Raw genomic sequence first — 18,044 nt, forward strand, 5'->3', positions numbered from 1 at the left:
AGGATAATATGAGAGAGACCCTAGGGACAGTGACATCACAGGGTCTGAGAGAGGTGGAAGACAGTGTGACATCATAGGTCCTGCAAGAAGTGAGGGAAAGCATGATGTCACAGAGTTTATGAGAGGATAATGTTGTGATATCACAGCATCTCTGGAGGGCAGAGGATTGTGAAGAGAGTGACATCATAGAGCCCCTGAGAAATCAGGGATCCAAGGACCGGTGGGACATGGTCTGTGAGAGGTGGGAAACAGCGTGATGTCACAGGGTCTGTGAAAGCAAGATCACACAGCCAGATTTGGGACTCCTGACACCTCAATTGGTGAATCTTGCCTCTGTAAGAAGAGCTTGGCCTTTCTAAAAATAAGGTGTGTCTGGAGGATGAAAAGCAAGGAATCCAGGTCCAGAAAAAGAACTTGCTGAGTTGAAGAAAGCTTTCCTTTTCTCTGGTGGATGCTTTCGGCCTTTTTGACACCACGGGAGGACCCTAAAGCTGTGTGTGTAGAGTTTTCTCTACGTGAGACACACGTTACAGGAGAAACATGAGATCTACTTGATGAACATGATACATGTGAAAGACACACATAACAAGCCAGTACTGTAGAAAAATGTGAGACCGATGTGATGGACCGGCACCAGATTGAGAAGAAACACATGACACACATGATGGACTGGTACTATGCTGACATGGCACATACATGATAAATTGGTACCAGACTGCAGAGAAACATGAGACCAGGAATATAGGACACACGATGAACCAGTATCCAATTGTGAAGAATCATGAGACCCACGTGATAGATTGGTACCATGCTGACATGACACATGTGGCATACACACATGACAAACCAGTACCAGATGTGGAAAAACATGAGACTAATGTAATGGACCGAGTACCATGTTGAGATGACAGGAACATGATATGCATGTGATGAACCGGTACCAGATTGAGAAGAAATATGAAACACACATGGTTAACTGGTACCGTGCTGACATGACACATGTGACAGACACACATGACAAACTGGTACCAGATTGTGGAAAATCATGAGACCAATGTAATGGACCGGGTACCATGTTGAGATGACAGGAACATGATATACATGTGATGACAAGATTGAGAAGAAATATGAAACACACTTGATTGACTGGTACTGTGCTGACATGACACATGTGACAGACACACACGATAAATCGGTACCAAACTGTAGAGAAACATAAGACCAATGTGATGGACTGGTACCATGTTGACATGACACATGACAGGAATATGGGACACGTGATGAACCGGTCTGTGAAGAAACATGATACCCACATGATATATTGGAACTGTGCTGACATGACACATGTGACAAACCAGTACCAGATTGTATAGAAACATGATACCAATGTGATGGACTGGTACCATGTTGACATGACACATGACAGGAATATGGGACACATGATGAACCGGTCTGTGAAGAAACATGATACCCACATGATATATTGGAACTGTGCTGACATGATACATGTGACAAACCAGTACCAGATTGTATAGAAACATGAGACCAATGTGATGGACTGGTACCATGTTGACATGACACATGTGACAGAAACATGAGACACCCATGACAGACTGGTACCTTCCTGATAAAACACACATGACTGAGTGGTACTGGGCTGAAAACAAACAAGAGACCCAAGTATCATGTCAATAAGATACACATGACAGGCTAAGGGGAAAGAAGGGACACGTGTGACAGACTATAAGGGAGCCTAAGCAAATATGACATGAATGATGGAGAGCCCCCCATCTCTGGATCTTAGAGCTTAAGATCTTCTCTGAGCCTGGAAAGGAGAGACAACCCCATACCTGAGACCTAGGCCTTGGAAAAATGACTGAATCTCATCTTAAACCCTCACCAGGCCTGGAAAGTTAGCCATTGTGCATCTCAGGATACTCGACTTGGAAAGGAAGGTCAACTACATACTTGTACCTTTGTCTGGGCTATGAAGCAGGACTAGGCCCATTCCAGCCCTTCTAGCCTGGAAAGGAGCGTTCCATCCTCCCATCCATGGAAGGAGGGTCCTCCCTTACTCCTAGATCTTCCCCTGACCTAGAACTGAAGACCTGTGCCCTAATCTACTCAAAGACATTCAACTCTGGAATTTGTTGCCAGAGAATGTGGTGAAAGCAGTTAGCTTAGCAGGGTTTAAAAAAGGTTTGGATGATTTCCTAAAAGCTATTATTGAGATGGACTTGGGGAAATCCACTGCTTATTCCTAGGATAAGCAGCATAAAATCTGTTTTACTACTTGGGACCTGGGTTGGCCACTGTTGGCTTGATGGACCTTTGGTCTGTCCCAGTACAGCAGCTCTTATGTTCTTATGTGAGTCAAGTACTATATAGGACAATCAAGCCATTGTGACATCACTGATGAGGTTGGCTCTTAGGCATTGGTGGAATGAGGCATTATGACATCACAATCTCAGCTCTGGAATGTTGCTACTCTTTGGGTTCCGGCCTGGTACTTGGGACCTGGGTTGGCCACTGTTGGAAACAGGATACTGGGCTTCATGGATCTTCAGTCTGTCCCAGTATGGCAGCTCTTATGTTCTAACATAAGCGCCTACAAGATGCAATATTCACCCTGAACTCCAATGTCCACTGGAGCTTTGCGATCTCATTCATTCAAAATGCTTCTTACCTTTTCCCTGGGGTGCTGGGGCAGAAGCCGGGGCAGGAGCTGCTCCCTTTTTAGCTGCTAAAGAGAGAGAGACAGATGGAGAGATTTTGTTAGAAGTGAGAAAGGGAAAAGATCACTACTGTGTAAATTCTCAACTCTACTGTAGGCTTTCAGAGTTTTCTACCAGTGATCTTGCAAATGCAGTTCTGCTCTGGGGACACAGCAGTGTGAGAAAGGATCACGAAAGCTGAAAATACCAGAGTCTGTGGTGGAATGCAGAGAGTGCAGGGGATTTGAAAATACCAGAGACTGAGGCACAACGCAGAGAGTGCAGGCGATTGAAAATGCCAGAGACTGTGGCACAATGCAGAGAGCGCAGGGCACAATGTGAAAAGCATAGGGGACTGAAAATACCAGAACTAGGGCCCAACAAAGAGAGTGCATGGAGCTGAAAATACCAGATTCTATAGCATAATGCAGAGAGGAGGGAGCTGAAAATACCAGAGTCTGTGGTGTAATGCAGAGTGCAGGGGATTGAAAATACCAGAGACTGAGGCACAACGCAGAGAGTGCAGGCGATTGAAAATGCCAGAGACTGTGGCACAATGCAGAGAGCGCAGGGCACAATGTGAAAAGCATAGGGGACTGAAAATACCAGAACTAGGGCCCAACAAAGAGAGTGCATGGAGCTGAAAATACCAGATTCTACAGCATAATGCAGACAGGAGGGAGCTGAAGATACCAGAGTCCGGAATGAAACATATCAGAGTCTGTGGAATGAAACAGCAGCAGAGACAGCACCATAAGAGAGTCTCTCTCTCTCCATCCTGAGGTTCAGTTTACACCCTGGTTTTCATTACCACACGAATGCCAATCCAGCGTGTACGAGGTGTCTCCCGTTACCAGGCTGGAGGAGTACAGTTTCAGCCTATCTAATAAGTGTACTTGGATGCTTTTCTGTGTTCTCTCCTCACTGCAGAGCAGGGTAAGGGTAGACAGCTCAGACTTTTTCATTTCATTTCTTTCTGGATCTTTATTTTGCTTTAGAGCAGTGGTCTCAAACTCGTGGCCTGGGGGCCACATGCGGCCCCCCCCCCCCAGGTACTATTTTGAGGCCCTCGGTATGTTTATCATAATCACAAAAGTAAAATAAAAGTTTCTTGCTCATATGTCTCTTTAGCTATAAATGACAATATTATTATTAATACTTAGTCAAAAGGAAAGATTTATAAACTATAAAGAGTTTTACCTCATGCAAAATTGTTAATTCTTTAATAAGACATTAACTATTTATTTCTGAGGCCCTCCATGTACCTACAAATTCAAAATATGGCCCTGCAAAGGGTTTGAGTTTGAGACCACTGCTTTAGAGCCAAGATCGTCCAGGGTGCACATGTATGAATCATTGTTTATGTGTGTGCACATGCACAATCAGGAAAAAGTGTACACTGCGCAGTCTATAAAAAGAGCGAATGACATTTTGTCACATACGTGCATGGTCTGTGTTGTCATTCACTGCATCTGCTGAGAGGGGAGACACGCGTGTAACACGGCACAGGCTAGCACAGGGGTGCACATCTCGCCTCTGGTTACACCTGCTTTTCCTTCTGCCTCTGGATACATGGATGGGAACAGACCTGTCCCTGCCACTCATACCCCAAGAAAGAAACAGCTGATTCAGGGCTTGCAGTGTCTCTCCAGAAATTAAAAGATACCTCTCCTGGCCCTGCACTGAACAGAGATCTGGAAAGTCTCAGCTGTTCAAGAAGAGACCTGCTCTCCCCATCCTCAAAAGCCAGACTCCGCCACTCTTAGTGTAAATCTGGGACGGCTACCCCCCCCCCACCTCACACACACACTTACACACACTTGGAACATGAAAGAGTGAACTCACAAGACAAGAGGGACTTGGGTGTGATTGTATGTGATGATCTTAAGGTGGCCAAACAGGTTGAAAAGGTGACGGCAAAAGCTAGAAGGATGCTAGGTTGCATAGAGAGAGGTATGGCCAGTAGGAAAAAGGAGGAATTGATGCCTCTGTATAAGACTCTGGTGAGACCTCATTTAGAATATTGTGTACAATTCTGGAGGCCGCACCTTCAAAAAGATATAATAAGGATGGAGTCGATCCAGAGGAAGATTACTAAAATGGTGTGTGGTCTTCGTCATAAGGCATATGGGGAAGATCTCAATCTGTATACTCTGGAGGAGAGAGGGGAGATATGATAGAGACGTTTAAATACCTATGTGGTGTAAATGTGCATGAATCGAGTCTCTTTCATTTGAAGCTTCAAGTTTTATTAAAATTTTGATGTATCGCAATATCATTAATTCAAAGCGATTTACAATTAAAAACAGGGTCTTAATTATTAACTACAACTGACACACACGAACATGACATAAGGGAAGTAGGGAGAACTACAATAAGCCTAGTAAAGGACACATGAAAGGAAAGTACAGAAGGAGGGTGAAATTTTAAAAGTAATGATAAAATGGAATAGAAAATTAAGAACTGTTAAGAATCTGTTTTCATGGTATCTTGCGGCTCTGCATTGGTCAAAACAGTGTAGCAGCCTGGGAGAACCCTTGACAAAGCCGGTATTGATGGCAAAACGGGTTCCATTGGGCCATGGTTGTTGGTGACCACTAAGATAAGTGTGGACTGTTCTATTGAGTGTGTTATATTGTGTCAAGCATGAAGCATGAGTTTTAAGTTTTATATAGAGCTAATGGAAGAAAACGGAAATATTAAAAATAAAAATTAGTGAGAGGTTTTTTTTTTAGGATTGATGAGAGAAACCCAGCACCTTGTAAGACTCGGTTAAGGCTTATTCCTGAATATCAAGGAAGTTTCTGAGATCCTTTTCCTCTCATAAATATGCTTATTGACTAGTGTTTAGGGGGGATCTACATAGAAACATAGAAATAGACGGCAGATAAGGGCCACGGCACATCTAGTCTGCCCACCCTAATGTCTCTCCCCTACCTTTGCCCTGTGAATAGATCCCATGTGCTGATCCCATTTGGCCTTAAAATCAGGCACACTGCTGGCCTAAATCACCTGTAGTGGAAGACTATTCCAGCAATCAACCACCCTTTCCGTGAAAAAGAATTTCCTGGTGTCACCTCGTAGTTTCCCGCCCCTGATTTTCCACGGATGCCCTCTTGTTGTCGTGGGACCCTTGAAAAAGAAGATATCTTCCTCCGCCTCGATGCGGCCCGTAAGATACTTGAACGTCTCGATCATGTCCCCCCTCTCTCTGTGCTCCTCGAGCGAGTATAGCTGTAATTTGTCAAGCTGTTCTTCGTATGGAAGATCCTTGAGTCCCGAGACCATCCGGGTGGCCATTCTCTGCACCAACTCCAGTCTCAGCACATCCTTGCGATAATGCGGCCTCCAGAATTGCACACAGTATTCCAGGTGGGGCCTCACCATGGATCTATACAATGGCATAATGACTTCCGCCTTACGGCTGACGAAACCCCTTCGTTTGCAACCCATGATTTGTCTTGCCTTGGATGAAGCCTGCTCCACTTGATTGGCAGACTTCATGTCCTCACTGACGATTACCCCCAAGTCTCGTTCTGCTACCGTTTTTGCTAGGATCTCGCCATTAAGGGTATAAGACTTGCATGGATTTTGGCTGCCCAGGTGCATAACTTTGCATTTTTTGGCATTGAAGTTGAGTTGCCATGTCCTAGACCAGCGCTCCAGTAGGAGTAGGTCGTGCATCATGTTGTCGGGCATTGGATCTTCGTCTGTTGTGCATTTGCCCACTACATTACTTAGTTTGGCGTCATCGGCGAATAATGTTATTTTACCTCGAAGCCCTTCTGCCAAGTCCCTTATAAAGATGTTGAATAGGATTGGGCCCAAGACTGAGCCCTGTGGCACTCCACTGATCACCTCCGTCATTTCGGAGGGGGTGCCGTTCACCACCACCCTTTGAAGCCTACCTCCAAGCCAGTTCCCAACCCATTTCGTCAATGTGTCACCTAATCCTATAGAACTCATCTTGCTCAGCAACCTGCGGTGTGGTACGCTATCGAATGCTTTGCTAAAGTCCAGGTACACGATGTTCAGGGACTCCCCAATATCCAGCTTCCCCGTCACCCAATCAAAGAAGCTGATCAGGTTGGATTGGCATGATCTCCCCTTAGTAAATCCATGTTGTCGGGGATCCCGTAGATTCTCCTCATCCAGGATCTTATCCAATTGGTGTTTGATTAGAGTTTCCATTAGTTTGCTCACTATCGATGTTAGACTCACTGGTCTGTAGTTTGCTGTCTCCATCTTTGAGCCTTTCTTGTGGAGTGGAATGACGTTAGCCGTCCTCCAGTCCAACAGGACGCTGCCTATACTAAGGGAGAGGTTGAAGAGCGCGGACAGTGGCTCCGCCAAGACATCACTCAGCTCCCTAAGCACCCTGGGGTGCAGGTTGTCCGGCCCCATTGCTTTGTTAACCTTGAACTTTGACAGCTCACCGTAGACACTGCTGGGCGTAAACTCAAAGTTACTAAATGGGTCAACTGAGCCAACCCTTGTCTGTAGCTGAGGGCCAAGCCCCGGCGCTTTTCGGGTGAAGACTGAGCAGAAGTATTCATTTAATAGTTAGGCTTTTTCCGAATCCTTTTCCACATAGTCTCCGTCTGGATTCCTAAGACATATAATCTAGTGCGTTTTTATGGACCTAGAGCCACTGTCCCATCCCAGCCCAGGCCCCGATGTTCTAAACTTATCGTGCCTTTAAAGATCGATGTTAAACCAGGTCTAAGTATTTTAGCATCCGATGCACTGTTGGCTCTTGGCATTCTTTTCCGCCCTTCGTAGCATCCTCTGATAATACTATGTCAGTGTAGTGCAACGAGGTCATTAATATTAGAGGATGACATGGTGACAAAATTAATCACCGTTCCCGTCCCCGTGGATAACCGCGGGAAATAATCCCATGTCATTTTCTAGTGTCTATTTCAACCTCGGTCCTTCTACACCAGCATTCTTCAAAGCAAAGCTTGCGGGTCAATGGTTGTGCCCAATTATACTCTGATTCTTTCCTCTCTCCTTAAAGAATGACATGAAGATGGTTTCCCGCGGTTATCCACGGGGACGGGAACGGTTTAAGGTCTTGCTACTTATATTTAAAACTTTGATATTCAATGAACCTCAGTGCATATCAAAAATGTTAATTCCCCATTGTTCCGCACGTGCACTTAGATCATCTTTCCAAAACCTATTAGTTGTTCCCTCTTTAAAAATAATAGGTAATCGAAGATCAGATATGTTCTCTGTAGTGAGTCCCCAATGGTGGAATTCATTGCCCCAATATATAAAAATTGAAAGAGACATTTCTTCCTTCAAAAAATCCCTGAAAACATTCCTTTTTAAAGAGGCTTTTAATATTTAAATTTTACTTTATTTTATGAATTCCGTTTTTAAGAATCCCCCTGCTCCTCGATTTTTTCCCTTAATTGTTTTTCTTAATATAACAGATGTAACTTTTCCCCTCCTTCCCTTCCAATTGTTGTTTGTCTTGTCTGACTTCTAATGTTTATATATATCGTATGTATTTTAACTTAACCTATTTTATCATTATGTACATCGCTTTGTATAAAGATATAGCGATTCATCAAATATTTAATAAACCTTGAACCTTGAAACCTTATCCGCGGGGACGGGAACGGTGATGAATTTTGTCACCGTGTCATTCTCTAATTAATATTAAAATGAGCACTCTGGGCGATGCCCAAACATTTCCCTGGTGATGCACGACATGAAACACTGACCTATAACGCTCCAAAATCAATAGTGTTAACAGTGCATATCAGGCGCTTGTGGTAAAGGTACGTCAAAAGTGTACACCAGCAGATCTGGGGCTGTCGATTGTACAAGAGATGAAGATACTCTGCCCTATTACATCCTCTGGAAGCGCATTCCAGGTGTCCACCACCCGCTGAGTAAAGAAAACTTCCTAGCATTTGTTTTGAATCTATCCCCTTCTAATTTTTCCGAATGCCCTCTTGTTCAAAACATAAAAGAACAAGAGGGCATTCGGAAAATTAGAAGGGGATAGATTCAAAACAAATGCTAGGAAGTTTTTCTTTACTCAGCGGGTGGTGGACACCTGGAATGCGCTTCCAGAGGATGTAATAGGGCAGAGTACGGTACTGGGGTTTAAGAAAGGATTGGATAATTTCCTGTTGGAAAAGGGGATAGAGGGGTATAGATAGAGGATTATTACGCAGGTTCTGGACCTGTTGGGCCGCCGCGTGAGCGGACTGCTGGGCACGATGGACCTCAGGTCTGACCCGGCAGAGGCATTGCTTATGTGCTTATACATTTATCATAGTTGATGGGGTTTTTTTTAAAAAGCGCGTCTTATGCGCCTGTCTTAGGCGTGTCTCAAGCGCATTTGTTAAAAGCATATGCTGGCGGGTCTGGGGTTGCCGATTGCATGACAGGTGGAAGCTAAAAAAAAAAGGGAGGGGCTTACGTATGTTCTGCCAAAACAGCGTACAAAAAAGCATTTGCGTATGGCGTGCGCCCATGATGTGTAGCACATCATGGGCGCACGTCATACGCAAATGCTTTTTTGTACGCTGTTTTGGCAGAACATACGTAAGCCAGGCCTATGTTTCACGCTCGTGCGGGCCTGTGACATAGCTTTTTCTGGCACATACGCACATTTCCGCCTCTTTCCATGCACACGTGTCAGTCGCTTTCTCCAACGATTTGACCCGATGGAATTTCCGTGGACCTCTGCCGAGCTCATCTGCATGCGAGGTTTTTGCAGAATCGCTCGTCTTTTTGAAGTCGGAAAATTTACCGGCACTACAACGAGCCACAGGATTCTAACGGTAAGTTTAGAACATCGGGGCCTGAGTATCCTCCCCGTTGCAATGCTGCCCCTGGCTACCCTTTCACTTTGCTCTGGGGTGGGGAGCTATGCAGGACCTCTGCCCATCCATCTCTTTCTCTCTTTGAAGGGTGGTGTTTAGTGGTCCTGTTTGTTAACTCAAAAGGCAGTTCATTGATAAACCTGGCAAGGGTAGAAAGGCACTCAACATGTTGCTTTAGCTCAGTGGTCTCCAACTCCAACCCTTTGCAGGGCCACATTTTGGATTTGTAGGTACATGGAGGGCCGCAAAAAAAAATAAAAATTAATGTCTTATTAAAGAATTAACAATTTTGCATGAGGTAAAACTCTTTATAGTTTATAAATCTTTCCTTTTGGCTAAGTCTTAATAATAATATTGTCATTTATAGCTAAAGAGACGTATGATCAAGAAACTTTTATTTTACTTTTGTGATTACGATAAACATACCGAGGGCCTCAAAATAATACCTGGGGGGGGGCCGCGAGTTTGAGACCACTGCTTTAGCTCAACCTTTTCGAAGTTGTCTTGCTTTGGCTCATCCTGGGGGGGATTTGAATGAAAGATCCACATGCATCCGTGGTCACACAGGGCCTCAGGCAGTCACCCTGCCTGAAGCCATCCCTGGCTGCAAAGGCTCTTCTTGGCATCTCCCAGGCTTTCACAAACTCTGTAGAAACGAACATACCACCCCTTCTGAATCACCACTGAAGGCATGAGCAGCGGAACGCTGTTTTGTTTGGGGGGGGGGAACTATGGGAGTTTGCATTTGGGGGCTAGATTGAGAGAGTTGTTTGCTCAGGAGGAGGGGATGTCTCTTTCGGTGTCTAGTATTCATGCTATTTTGCAAAAACTATTACCAGACAAGGACTATCAGAAAATTCGGGATAAATGGGAGAAAGATTTATAGCTTAATTTGAGACATTGGGATGTTGTCCGTACTGTAAGAGCAACACTGGGGTGCCATCATGCTCATGGTTAAGAGAAACGTATTATAGGGTTACATTACGTGCCTATTACACACGAACACAATTGTTTTATAGTGGAGGTCTTCCTACACCTTTATGTCATAAATGTGGGAGGGAGAATCATACATGAGGTCATGCATTTTGGTTTTGCCCCATAATTCAGCACTTTAGGAAGCGAATAATAAATTATATGTCAAAAATAATTGAAAGATCTTTGCGCTGTTCTCCTTCTCTCTTTATTTTGGATTTGCCAGAAGCTTTTGGCCATTTATCTAAAGGAAATAGGGCGTTTGTGTAGGAAAATGAGTCTCTTGGCTAGAAAATGTATACTTCAATATTGGACGATCCCTGATCCTCTGAGGTTTTGACATTGGTGGAACCAATTACATCAGTTGGCCATTTGGGAAGCTAGAGATGCTGGAATTATAAGAAAGCGAAAGATTTTTATTTATACAAACCTGGGATTCATATTTGCAAGATTTGCATCCTAAGGGCCGTAGTGCGATTTTAAGTTGGGTCTCTTAATTGGGTTTTTATTTAGTTAAATGAAGAGCGTATCATTGGGAAGAGAGTACTATTGGGTGGGGAGGGGTGGGTGTGGAGAGGGATGGTAGAGGTTCAAACACATATAGATAAAGTGGGGGTTTATTGAAAGTGGAATTTGTCTTTTATTATGTATATTATATTATTATTATTGATGTGCTTTGATGTTGTATTTGATGATGTTTGCATCAATAAAAACTGTTTGAATCTAACTCATGTGTATTCATGGTGGATTTCTTGAAAACCAAGATGTGTCCCGCGGACTGGGTTGAAAATCCCTGGTGCCGAGGGTCATCATTCACCTTTCTCCAGCCCCTGTGGGATCTCTTCAGTCTTCAAAGATGGACTGAGCTTGTCCTTCAGTGTGTCAGTATGACATCGTGCTGTTCAGAACCTAACCTGAAAGTTAGCTTGCCTGAGGATTCAGGGCCTACCCAGGGAGTTGGCCATAGGCTTCTGGGAGATACATAGAAGCAGCTCTGACCCTTAGTGATGTCAGTGTAGGTAGACAAGATGTCTTCCTACCTGACTGAATTAGTTGGCTTGATAGGATTAGAAACCAAACAGGCCATGGCTGAAAAGTGGGCCTTCAAAGGAATACATAGGGTACTTCCTTGGCAATTAGAAGACATCAGATCAAACATACCAAATTATGTCACAGGAAGGTGTTGGAAAAGATAAATCAGATATGTAAACATACAGACACACACAACCACAAATCAGGTATATAAATACACAACCTGCCTGTTGTCATATTGTGTTACAACCTCACTGCCTCTGACAAGTGAACCCGGGACAAAAAAAAAGGAACTAGTAACATAATAGATGACGGCAGATAACGACCCGAATGGTCCATCCAGTCTGCCCAAACTGATTCAATTAAATTTTTTTTTTTTCATCTTATTAGCTATTTCTGGGCAAGAATCCAAAACTCTGCCCAGTACTGTGCTTAAGTTGCAACTACTGAAGTCTCCATCAAAGCTTACTCCAGCCCATCTACACCATTCCAGCATTGAAGCCCTCCCCAGCCCATCCTCAACCAAACGGCCATACAAAGACAAAGACCATGCAGGTATGCCCAGTATTGGTCTTAGTTCTTCAATATTTACAATTATTTTCTGATTCTAGATCCTCTGTGTTCATCTCGCACTTTTTTGAACTCCGTTACCGTTTTCCTCTCCACCCCCTTCCTCAGAAACGCATTCCAGGCATCCACCACCCTCTCCGAAAAGAAGAATTTCCTTACATTGCTCTTGAGTCTACCACACCTCAGCCTCAAATTATGCCCTCTGGTTTTACCATTTTCTTTTCTCTTGAAAAGATTTTGTTCTACATTGATACCTTTCAAGTACTTGAACGTCTGAATCATATCTTCCGTCCCTCCTTTCCTCTAGGGTTAACAAATTCAGGGCTTCCAGTCTCTCCTCATACGTCTTTTGGCGCAAACCTCCTATCATTTTCGTTAACCTCCTCTGGACCGCTTCAAGTCTTCTTATGTCCTTCACCAGATACAGTTTCCAAAACTGAACACAATATTCCAAGTGGGGCCTCACCAACGACCTGTATAGGGGCATCAACACCTTCTTTCTTCTACTGGTTATGCCTCTCTTTATACAGCCCTGTATCTTTCTGGCAGCAGCCACCACCTTGTCACACTGCTTTTTGCCTTTAGATCTTTGGACACTATCATCCCAAGGTCCCTCTCCCACTCCGTGCATTTCAGCCTCCCAGCATATACGGTTCCTTCTGATTATTAATCCCCAAATGCGTTACTCTGCATTTTTTTGCATTGAATTTTAGTTGCCAAATATTAGACCATTCCTCTAACTTTTGTAGATCCTTTTTCATGTTTTCCACTCCCTCCTCGGTGTCTACTCTGTTACAAATCTTGGTACCATCTGGAAAAAGGCAGACCTTTCCTTCTAACCCTTCAGCGATGTCACTCACAAACATATTGAACAGGATCGGCCCCAGCACCGAACCCTGAGGGACTCCACTACTCACCTTTCCTTCCTCCTCGCAACTTCCATTAACCACCACCCTCTGGCATCTGTCTGACAGCCAGTTTCTAATCCAGTTCACTAATTTCGGTCCTAACTTTAGCCCTTCAAGTTTGTTCAAGAGCCTCCTATGAGGAACTGTATCAAAGGCTTTGCTGAAATCTAAGTAAATGACATCTAGCATATGTCCTCGATCCAGTTCTCTGGTCACCCAATCAAAAAATTCGATCAGGTTAGTTTGCACTATTTACCTTTAGTAAAGCCATGTTGCCTCGGATCCTGTAACCCATTAGATTCTAGGAAGTTCACTATCCTTTCTTTCAGCAACACTTCCATTATTTTTTCCAACAATAAGTGAGGCTTACAGACCTGTAGTTTATCGCTTCATTTCTGTGACCAGAGATTTGTTGAATAAATCTTTATCAGGACTCGCCAGAACCTCTCTGAGCTCCCTCAATATCCTGGGATGGATCCCATCCGGTCCCATCGCTTTGTCCACCTTCAGTTTTTCAAGTTGCTCATAAACACTTTCCTCCGTGAATGGCACAGAATCTACTCCATTTTCTTGCGTAACTTTGCCAGACAGTCTTGGTCCTTCTCTGGGATTTTCTTCCGTGAACACAGAACAAAAGTATTTGTTTAGCACATTTGCTTTTTCCTCAGCACTCTCCACATATCGGTTCCTAGCATCTTTTAGTTTAGCAATTCCATTTTTCATCTTCCTCCTTTCACTTATATATCTGAAAAAAATTTTGTCTCCCTTTTTTACATTTTTAGCCATATGCTCTTCTGCCTGTGCTTTCACCAGACTTATCTCTCTCTTGGCTTCTTTCAGTTTCACCCGGTATTCCTTTCTATACTCCTCTTCTTGTTTTTTTAATATTTCAGGAATGCCAACTCTTTTGCCTTTATTTTCTCCGCCACTAGTTTGGAGAACTACGGTATTTAGAACAAGATGGACGACAAAGATTACACAGTGGAACTGACAGAACCTTTCTGAGTTCCTTTAATATCTGGATAATGTAAGCCATCAGGCCCTGGGGCTTTCTCCCACTTTCAGTTTTTCTGGTTCTATTCATACCTCTCTGTACATGGATCAACGTTGACCTCTCTCCTTTACATATATCTCTACCCATTAGATTGAGCTTTTCAAAATGAAAGGGTGTGCTAAACTCCTCAAAAATTACTCCTTCCTGGACACAGAGAAGGAGCTTGCTAAACAGCGAGGGTTCTAAAGCATCTTCTGCGCCCATTGAACTGGTACCTGTGCACCTGCCGACCACTTTAGAAGACCTTTTACCCTTAGTTTTCATCCGCCTCTTTGGACAGTGCAGTGAAAGATTCTATAACAACAGAGACAACATATGACCATGCTTGCTCAGATCAAGGGTCTGTCCAGCATAGAACCTCTAGCAGCTGTAATGCAAGGACCTTTTAACCTTGGGGAGTGCTACAGATACATTACCCTTGGAGAGTGCAGTGGAGGGACTCCGTGTCTCCCTCTCCCCCTCCCATTAAATGTACTGAAAATGTCTTGAGAGACCGCATGAAGCCCTGAGACTGCACACACTGTCACCTCAACACAATGCATTCGGGTGCATTGCATCACTGGCCTATCGCCCGCACTCCCTGACCTTTCCATCCTGTGCTCACATTGCTGCCTGTTCTAGGGTCTCTCCAATTAGGGAAACAGAGAGAGTGGATGGTGATATAATTAGCTGCAGTGGCCAGGGAACCTATTGTAACCCTACACCATGCAGTAAGTATTAATCACCCCCCGAAAAGCTTAGCACTTAACCCCTAAGACTCTTGGTTATCTTTTGCTGTTCCCACAGGGCCCAGCCTCTAGCTTTGGACAATGCCTGTTAGGTCAAGGGGCAGTGGAGAGATTAATTAAACTGTGGTCAAAGGTATTGTTGACTGTGAGATCCCCCCCTCCCAGTGCTCCTATACCATTCCCCATAGCACTTCCTGCTGGGAGAGGCTGGAACTACAGGAACTGTGAGCTCCCACTCCAGAGCTCCTGCACCATTCACTACAGTGACTCCTTCTGGGAGAGGCTGGTACCGCAGAAGAACATAAGAATCGCTAAACTGGGACAGACTGAAGGTCCATCAAGTCTAGTATCCTGTTTCCAACTTAGACCAACCCAGGTCCCAAGTACCAGGCAAAAACCCAGAGTAGCAACATTCCAGAGCTGAGATTGTGATGTCATAATGCCTCATTCTACCAATGCCTAAGAGCCAACCTCATCAGTGATGTTACAATGGCTTGATTGTCCTATATAGTACTTAGCTCACATAAGAGCTGCCATACTGAGACAGACCAAAGGTCCATCAAGCCAACAGTGGCCAACCCAGGTCCCAAGTACCTAGCTAGATCCCAAGTAGTAAAACAGATGGCATACTGGGACAGACCAAAGGTCCATCAAGCCAACAGTATCCTGTTTCCAACAGTGACCAACCCAGGTCTCAAGTACCATGTAGAAACCAAAGAGTAGCAACATTTCAGAGCTGAGATTGTGATGTCATAATGCCTCATTCCACCAATGCCTAAGAGCCAACCTCATCAGTGATGTCACAATGGCTTGATTGTCCTATACAGTACTTGGCTCACATAAGAACATAAGAGCTGCCATACTGGGACAGACCAAAGGTCCATCAAGCCAACAATGGCCAACCCAGGTTCCAAGTACCTAGCTAGATCCCAAGTAGTAAAACAGATTTTATGCTGCTTATCCTAGAAATAAGCAGTGGATTTCCCCAAGTCCATCTCAATAATGGCTTTTAGGAAATCATCCAAACCTTTTTTAAACCCTGCTAAGCTAACTGCTTTCACCACATTCTCTGGCAACAAATTCCAGAGTTGAATGTCTTTGAGTAGATTAGGGCACAGGTCCTCAGTTCTAGGTCAGGGGAAGATCTAGGAGTAAGGGAGGACCATCCTTCCATGGATGGGAGGATAGAACTCTCCTTTCCAGGCTAGAAGGTCTGGAATAGGCCTAGTTCTACTTTATAGCCCAGACAAAGGTGCAAGAATGTAGTTGACCTTCCTTTCCAGGTCGAGTATCTTGAGATGCACAATGGCCCTCACAATGGTGAGGGTTTAAGATGATATTCAGACAGAAGAGTTGGCCATTAATGACACATCCCAGGGTCCTGTCCAGTGCAAGACAAGCTCAGATCATATCTCCTTAGACTACCTGAACTGAGACACCTCTGCTCCTCTGATACACAGCTTTCTCTCTACCTCTGATTAGTACACAGCTGAATCTCTGATACACAGAGCTGTCTCCCCTCTCTCTCTCTGATAGAGTTTCTCTTCTACAAAGCTCTCTCCCTCTGATATACAGTTGCATTTCTGATGCTATCTCTCTCTCTACCTCTGATACACAGCTGTTTCTCTGACACATCACCTCATCTCCTTTTTAATCTAGGTGTGCACAAAGTCCTACATGCAGATTCCCCCTCTGCACATGCGAGGACACAGAAATGCAGGTAGAAGGACCTGACACACACTCTGTGTTTTCTGCCAGTGTCAGGAGCTGCCATCATTCTTCCTGTATGCTCTGGGGTGCTGGGCCCATCTCTATTTTAAGTAGCTGTGTATCACTATGAACATCTCGTAGCATTACACAGCTTCCCAATCTTACCCTCTGACCTGGAAGCTAGACAGGTTCAGGGATAATGGGCAATGATTTGGTGACAGGAGAGGGAGAAGCCAAGCCTCCATCTGCTGTCCCACAGGCACCGATAGTGACAGAAAGGTAAGATACTGCAGATGTAAATAGAGGGTAAGGGAAAGCCACAGGACCAGATGGTTTCAGGGGAGAAGAGCTGAAATCCTGGAATAGAATTCAGAGGAATACTCGGAGACCAAATCAGATGCATCAGAACCGCATGTCACAAGGAGAGGGCATCCTCTCAACCAGGTCAGTCTCAAAATGCTCATCTCCTCCTTTCCTCATTGCATTTCTGGTTTCCCTACAAGAAAACCACTATTCCCAGCAAGCAATGAGGGTCAAACCAAGCCTGGATCAGCCTGTTTGGGGTAAGGCCTGAATAAGGCCAGGCCTTGCTCCAATAAGATTGACTGAGCTAATAATTCTATAAAAATATAAAGCACAATTAAATTAAATAAATAAAAAGATCCAAAACTCCCCAAAAAGCATGGCTAGAAAAGGTAGAGGTAGAAGCTGACAGGACAAAGTCCCTTCAGTGCAATGACATCATCAAAGTGAGCTCATTACCCACAATGTACTGGGGGCACAGACCTTCTAAGTGACCCTGTTCCAGGAGCGAAATTTGAGGCCAGTCCTAATTTGACAGCTCACCCTGGTGCATTCTGGGACTCGCAGTTCTGTTTTAATGGGACTACAAATCCCACACTGATCTGCAATGTGCATTCAGAACCAGGACTGGTCATAAAAGTCTTTCACCTGGAATTTGGTAACCTGGGGGAAAAGCCTGACTTTGGGTTGGGGTAAAAGAAACAGATCAAAAATTAAACCAGCAATATGGAGGCAAAGAGAAAATCTTTCCATAGGCTCCATGTGGAAATGAAAATTGGAGGAAAATAAATGTAAAGAAGTGATTACTGTGGTAAATCTATGTCAGAAAGGGCTCCCAGCCAGGAAGACTGATCCATGCCTGGTTTTGCTACAGTGCATGATGAGATGTCGGTGTTCTCAGTTTCCATCAAAATAGCATCTCCCCGCGTGCTGCAGTCTCTTTCAACCCCCTGTGCTCTCTAGATTATGTAGTGGTTGCTGGTATTTTTAGTTCCCCACGCTTGTTGCATTATGCTGGGGTCTGGTATTTTCAGTACCCTCGACTATATGCTGCAGTGTCTGGTACCTTCAGTTCCCTGTGCTTGTTGCATTTGGCAGATATCTCTGATATTTTCTGTGCACTCTATATTGTGCTGCGGTCCCTGGTATTTTCAGCCCCCTCTGAATATAGATTATACTGGGGTCTCTGGTATTTTCAATCCCCT

The 18,044-nt window shown here is 44.3% G+C and overlaps 1 protein-coding gene across 1 annotated transcript in view; it reads right to left on the bottom strand.

Moving 5' to 3' along the window:
• Window positions 1–18,044, bottom strand: part of MYBPC2 (myosin binding protein C2) — a 63,354-nt gene that overhangs the window by 44,918 nt on the left and 392 nt on the right. Inside the window, exon 2 of the mRNA XM_033961612.1 lies at window positions 2,687–2,743. Within this exon, the coding sequence (XP_033817503.1) occupies window positions 2,687–2,743 (57 nt within the window). The remainder of the gene's footprint in view (window positions 1–2,686; window positions 2,744–18,044) is intronic.

This window comes from Geotrypetes seraphini, chromosome 10, assembly GCF_902459505.1.
Source record: "Geotrypetes seraphini chromosome 10, aGeoSer1.1, whole genome shotgun sequence".
NCBI classification, from domain to species: Eukaryota; Metazoa; Chordata; class Amphibia; order Gymnophiona; family Dermophiidae; genus Geotrypetes; species Geotrypetes seraphini.